This window comes from Anarrhichthys ocellatus, unplaced genomic scaffold (genome assembly GCF_004355925.1).
Source record: "Anarrhichthys ocellatus isolate YVR2014 unplaced genomic scaffold, GSC_Weel_1.0 scaffold636, whole genome shotgun sequence".
NCBI lineage: Eukaryota > Metazoa > Chordata > Actinopteri > Perciformes > Anarhichadidae > Anarrhichthys > Anarrhichthys ocellatus.
This window is the reverse complement of record NW_022280610.1, coordinates 16,739-23,478: the sequence shown is the minus strand read 5'-3', so window position 1 is coordinate 23,478 and position 6,740 is coordinate 16,739. Positions and strand designations below refer to the sequence as shown.

General features: G+C 43.3%; 1 protein-coding gene across 1 annotated transcript in view; it reads left to right on the top strand.

Annotated features, from left to right (window-relative positions):
• The first annotated feature begins 1,027 nt into the window (after positions 1-1,027).
• The window catches only part of LOC116376826 (sodium/calcium exchanger 1-like), a 21,455-nt gene continuing 15,742 nt past the window's right edge, over positions 1,028-6,740 (top strand). Inside the window, exons 1-2 of the mRNA XM_031838312.1 lie at positions 1,028-2,558; positions 6,402-6,501. Of these exons, the coding sequence (XP_031694172.1) occupies positions 2,490-2,558; positions 6,402-6,501 (169 nt within the window). The 5' untranslated portion in view covers positions 1,028-2,489. The remainder of the gene's footprint in view (positions 2,559-6,401; positions 6,502-6,740) is intronic.

The following is a 6,740-nucleotide window of genomic DNA, read 5'->3' as shown; positions in this document are numbered from 1 at the left end:
CACTGAAAATGAAGAGTAACTTTTCATAAGATATCATACAAACCGTTGTTTGAGGATACGTTGCACAAACTCACATCTTCACTAAAACATCACTTCTTAGCGTGTTTATTCTGTAATCTCCAGAACAATCCGACACATTTAAAGAACGACTTACTTTGTGTAATATGTGAAACAAACAATAAGAACAATATGATGGCTGTTAAAACGCTCATGATTGATTATCATATCAGCATTCATGTGTCTAAAATCTCACAGAGATTACAATGTGTTCCTCGTGCTGTAGGCTCGATCCTTTGAACCGATGCATCCCGTCACATGTTGATTGATCATCAGTAGAATAAAGGATCAATCAGAGCAGAGCGTGGCTCAGAGAGCAGCAGAGGAAAGACGGTCTGAGGCCAAGTTAAACACACGACAGCATGAATATCAACAACCCGCTTTGAATCAACTTTATCGGTATAGAAACAGGGACAGATGCAACTTCTCAAGCCAATCAGTTACTCATCGTTCTAATCAAACACAGTGTCTGTTCAGTGTCCTCGATCACGTTCTTCTTCTTGTGTTTTACATGTGAAACCAGTTTATAGATGGATTCATTACTGGACGCCAGTTTAAAGTCAAACAGAGATCTTAAAGTTAAATTAGGAAGGAAACGTTATCACGAAAAGCTAATAATCAAGCGTAAACCAAACATATAAAATATGTATGCCTCTCTTTTTCATTCATGAAGGAGAGGACGTTGATTTAAAGAGCTAAATGTGCTGCAGAACGGAGCCTCCTGCTGATGACGGAGTCAATTTAAAGTTTGACAAACTGCTTCTGGCAGAAATTTGCGTGTGTGTGTGTGTGTGTGTGTGTGTGCGTGAGTGCGTGAGTGTGTGTGCGTGAGAGAGTGTGTGTGTGTGTGTGTGAGAGCTTTAAGCTCTGTGCTGACACTCCCCTGAGGGGAACAAATGACCAATGAGCTGATGAAGCCTCACAATGTGCAGCACTTTAATGTGCAGCAGTAGCATGGATAACCCCCGCCCCCCCCCCCCCCCTTTGATCTCAGCAGTGAGTTCAGGCTCTACAGTGAATCTCAATTACTGACACACACCATAAAGAGAAAAGAGTGTGTGTGCGTGTGTGTGTGTGCGTGTGTGTGTGCGTGTGTGTGCGTGCGTGTGTGTGTGTGCGCGTGAGTGTGTGTGCGCGTGTGTGTGTGCGTGCGTGTGAGAAACAGAGATAATGAGACGATGGGGGAACTGGACGTATATTTTCATTCAGTCATGTTGCCACAACTACTGAACAGTGTAGTGATAATTATATGAACTGAAACCACAGACGCGTCTCGAGCTTCATTTAACACAGAGGTTAAGCTAGAAGTGGGAATTAAATCAGTGTATTATTAATTGTTTTATACAGATGAGCGGAGCTCCTCGGTTAAAAGCTACAAACTCAGTCAGGAACAAAGACGATTGAGCAAAAGTCCGTTCAGTGTTGAAGAATCGTCTCTACAAGAAACTACATCAACTGTTTCCTCTTGTTTATAAAACAGACGCTGTGCTGCAGAGTTTTAAAGTATTACAGAGCCATTGCATCATAATGACCTCATTGCTGTTATACTAACTAATACTAATTGTCGATCACTGCTTTAAGAATCCATGTGTTTAGTTCAAATGTCTCTGCTGAAACTGGACAACACGATGTTTGTTCCTGCATCTCTCGTCAACGCGTTCTCACTCCTCAAGTCATCAAACACAGCAGCCCGTTCAGTGATCCTACACCTCACTGTATGACGCTCTACCTACTCTTTAACTTTAAGTAGTTAAGTAGGCTATGTTACATTTGTTTTACGTAACTCTACATAACCTATGTAATGTAATCAAGCAGGCTAAGTGTAGCCTCACTACAACGCGTATGTAACGTCACTCATAGGTAAAGGTTGACTTCTGGTTTCACAGCAGTAATGAACAGAGCTTTTCTGTCTCTTTATCGCTCTTCATCCGATGTAACCTGACTGCATAGTGTGGCGAGAACGTGTTGACGAGAGACGCAGGAACAAACATCTTCTTATCAAGTTGCACCTGAGACATTTGTAGGAACATTTGTTGGAGTGAGAACGAGCTGCTCTTGTTGGACGTTTCATCATTTTCTTCTACTTCTAGCTCAAATTGCCACTTTACTTCTAATCAACTACTTTCTGTGTTTGCTCTGTCTGTCAATCATTCCCCAACATCTACAACATTACCAGCATGGTCTGGTTTATGTTTCAACCGTCATGAAATATTGTCTGCTTTCATGTGTGTACTCAGGACTCAGGACAGCAGTCCGGACACTAAGGATCATCCTGGAGAAACAAGAAATAAAGTGAACGCTGCCAATCCTCTTCTAACTTTGCCATTGGTCGTTGTCTGGTTGGTGTTTTTTCAGAGGAACAGCTGAAGGAAGAGGAGGAGGAAGAAGAGGCGCTGACAGGAAAAGATGAAGAGGAGCAGCGCATTGCTGACATGGGCCGTCCCATGCTGGGAGACCACGTCAAACTGGAGGTCATCATAGAGGAATCCTATGAGTTCAAGGTGTGTGTGTGTGTGTGTGTGTGTGTGTGTGTGTGTGTGTGTGTGTGTACATGAACCCTGCAGGAGCACATGTTTGACTGTGTGGTCTAATTCACTTTTAGTACGTTTACAGTCGCTCTCTAAAACACTATAAAAGACGTATTAGTCGTTTTCGGACATGTTAGGTTCACTGGCTCCAGTTTTTATTTGAACTGCCACCAAATCAGACGACCTCACACACGACTCTGAAATACGACCAGTTCACTCGTGCTGCGTTCCTCTCAAGCGTTTCACGTATTTGACGTCAAAACTTAAACAAAAAACACGGCTGACTGACGAACTGATGCTTCTTTGGCAAGTGAACACACTTTGCACACACAAAAGAAAGAGAGGAGGGAAAACACCTCATGAGGTAACAGACTTTAGTTTTTTATGTGATAGTATGTATTATACACTTTACGTTGCCTTTTAGTTTTACCATTTAGAATGTGTGCTTCCACAAGCGCACGCTTTTGAGTGCGTCTTTCGCTCGTCTACATTGACAACAATGGATTTGAATGCCCAAAAAACCCGCGACATTTGAACGGCCACTGACTGCTGCTGTGTGTTGATGGATCCGTGGCGCTGTCCGTGGTGCTGAAGTAGAAGATGGATTTGTAATTGGTCTTGGGTCTATTATACTCTTTAAGCTGCATAGCTGTGGAGGGTATTACAACATAGAGAAAGAGTCTTTTACTAGTAACAGGTGAAAAGAACCTTTTGATAATTAACAAATCGCTTACTGTCAGCAGAATATCTTCCTCCCAACCATTGGTCCCTCTGGACCGTCCATTCTAGCATTAACCGTCATGAAGTCGAGGTGGATGGATTTAGTTCACAAGTAGGAACTCTGACTTTGTTTGGCATTTAATTTTACTTTTTCTAGAAGGTCGGAAACGTTCTTGTTTCGAGTTGTCTTGAACGCAGCATTAGTTAATTTAAAGAGACAGTACGCTCAACTATTAGGAGTTTGGAGTTGTCTTGAACGCAGCATTAGTTAATTTAAAGAGACAGTATGCTGAACTATTAGGAGTTTGGAGTTGTCTTGAACGCAGCATTAGTTTATTGTCATGATGCATCGTTTCTGTTTTGAAAAGTAATCAAGAAAATAACACACAACATGGACCAATGGGAGGATCTCACGACACAAAGGTAATCGGTTTCAAGAGATGCAGCGCACATCGACTGACTGTTAAAGTGGTCACATCGTATGTTAGAACTAAAAACTCACACAGAATCACCTCCGTCTCATAAAGACACTCACTAACCGCTTCAACGCAGGAAATGATTGTGTGTGCGTCCTGTCCTTGTTCTGCGTCTCCCACGCAGACTCTTAAGACAAGCGTGGATGTAATTACCATCACTGCAATGCATGACCTCTGCTGCCGCTCCACCTACACACTAGACTCTAGACAGTTAATAGCAACCAGTCATCGCTCCCCACTTGACAGCATGCTATACTTTGTCAAGTATTGCTCTACATTAAACTGTGTGTCTATGCCTGGAAGCAGATCCTATAGTCACCTGAAGCACTCAGACAGACGAGCACAACAGTGTGAGTGTCTGATATAACAGTTTCAAGGAGGAAAAAAGGAAAAGCTGCATTAATGAAGAGTTTACTTGAAAGTTGAAAGTTTCCTTTTGAAGTTAATTTCACCCAAACAAGGAAAACCACACGATAAATGAAAAGTATCAATAACAACGTAACTCAGACAGACAGACAGCAGACGTCATAATGAACATGCGTGTGTATCCAGAGTTATTGAGCTTTAAACTTTGAATTAAAACTATCTGGTTGTTTCATGTCCGGTTGTCAGAACCAACTCAAACTCTACAGAACAGACAGAATCACGACCGTTTCAGAGCAACAGGTGTTTCAGTTTAACCAGTGACCGTGTTAACTGGTGACGAGTGCGTCCTTAGTAACTAACGTAAATGAGGGAGAAAAGAAACACAGATGAGTCTGTCTGTGTTTAACACTGATGGAAGGCTTTAACGAGGACACCGACATGTTCTGTTGGTGCTTTCAACAGCTGACGAGCCACCACGACGCATTCGGCTGAGAGTCACCAGTCAACACGGTCACTGGCTAAACTCAAACACCTGTTGCTCGTCATCTTTGGCTGCGAGCTGTTAAACGTGTTGACGACCACTGGACCGTTTGTGACGGCCATTTTAAAAGTGAACAAAGGGAAACCTGTGAGTGTGTGTGCTGCTGTTTGACGTTCTGTTCGTGAACACAGAGATCAGAGTTGATCATCTGGTGAATGTCTCTCTGGTGAAACGTTACACGCTGGGTTTCTCTAAAAGAAGACATGTTTATATCTGTGGACACGTGCTAATGTCTTCTACCCACTAACTAACAGCACACGCATCTGTTTAAGTTGCATTCTCCATCTTTGCTGGTTAATGTCCTTCCATTGGTGGACAATCTATTGCTGTATTTCTGCATTCACTTACATTCATCATCGTTTCTACAAACTGTGAAAGGGTCCATAGAGAACTCATGAGCATTGGGCAAATTATGATTCTGTTTTAGTGACAAACATAGATGTTTCTTCATCATCGAGATGCTTAAAAAAAACGAAACAAAATAGAAAATATGTGCGAGAAAGAGATATTTATCATTTAGCAATGAATTATGGGTCAGTGTTGCCCTCATGCTGGGTCCTCACGGTGTTTATGGCACCACATCCTGGTCCTTCACACATATTCATACACATACAGAGTGCTAATCATCAGGATGTAAACATTCACACACTGTCACCGATGGCCAAGCCTTCGGGAGCAATTTGGAGTTCAGCCTCTTCCCCCAGGAGCACTTGTAACCGGGGATCGCTGCGCCAACCTTCCGACTAGAGGACGGCCCGCTCTTCCTCTGAGCCGCAAACGCCCTGAGAGTTTCACGTGTGTCCACGTCTGCAGAGACACGTGCACACACGTGCATTAGCTCACGTGTGATTCACAGCAGACCGACTGAGTCTAAAGAAACGATCTGAACGGGAAAAAACATCAGCGTTACACAGAGAGAAAAACAGAACCACGAAAAAGGAGCCTCGATTATGGATAAATAAACACTTCACATACAACAAGGAAAGTAAAGCTGTGTCTGTGTGTGTGTGTGTGTGTGTGTGTGTGTGTGTGTGTGTGTGTGTGTGTGTGTGTGTGTGTGTGTGTGGGTGGGGGTGTGTGTGTGGGTGGGGGTGTGTGTACTCAGCAGCGGCGCACTCTTGACACCCCTAAGCTCCATTCAACACAATTAAGATCCCAGTTTCCCTCTGAAGTGAAGAGAAAAGGAAGAAGCAATCCCCACTGCTTCGCTAGGTAGTGTGTGATGTGTGTGTGCGTGTGCATGTGTGAGTGTTTGTGTGTCTCAGTTTCTTCCTTTTGAAGAAAACAACAAAGAAATATAAAGACACGGAATGAAGGAGACAAGGAAGAAAACAGAGGAAGGACAGAGGGATTATGAAAAGAAGGTTGGAAAGAGGAAAGAGAAGGAAAGTGTGCAGAAGCAGATGAATCTAAAGCAGAAAGACAAACATGTTTTGCACATTTAAAGATGTGTGTAAAGTTAAACGGTTCACTCCTAAACCTCATCCCCTCACAACCTGTTACACACTCATGCTGCAGCCGAACATTGTTCAAGCCCACAGAACTTTATCTACATTTACAGTGGAGATGCCTGAGTGTCTGAATATACCAACTACACTGACTTTGTGAGAGTGCTACTGAAAGGACACACAGTTTGCTGTTCAGTGAAATGATGTGGCATCGGGCTGGTGTCTCCCCTCTAACCGTCATTATTATTCCTCTGTCCTTCGGCAGAACACAGTGGATAAGCTGATAAAGAAGACCAACCTGGCTCTGCTGGTAGGAACCAACAGCTGGAGAGACCAGTTCATAGAAGCCATCACTGTGAGCGCAGGTAAGGCCTGTGTGTGTGTGTGTGTGTGTGTGTGTGTGTGTGTGTGTGTGTGTGTGCGTGTGTGTGTGTGTCATGCATCAAACTCACAGATTGTATAGTGGACATAGTCGTTGAGATGTCACTCATTGGTTTGTGGACTGCCGATTAGAAGCTTTGAGTTAAACATTTTGGTCGTCGCCATCTTGTTTTTATTGCAACCAGTGAACAGGAAGTGACCATATCTGGACTGAGGAGGAGTG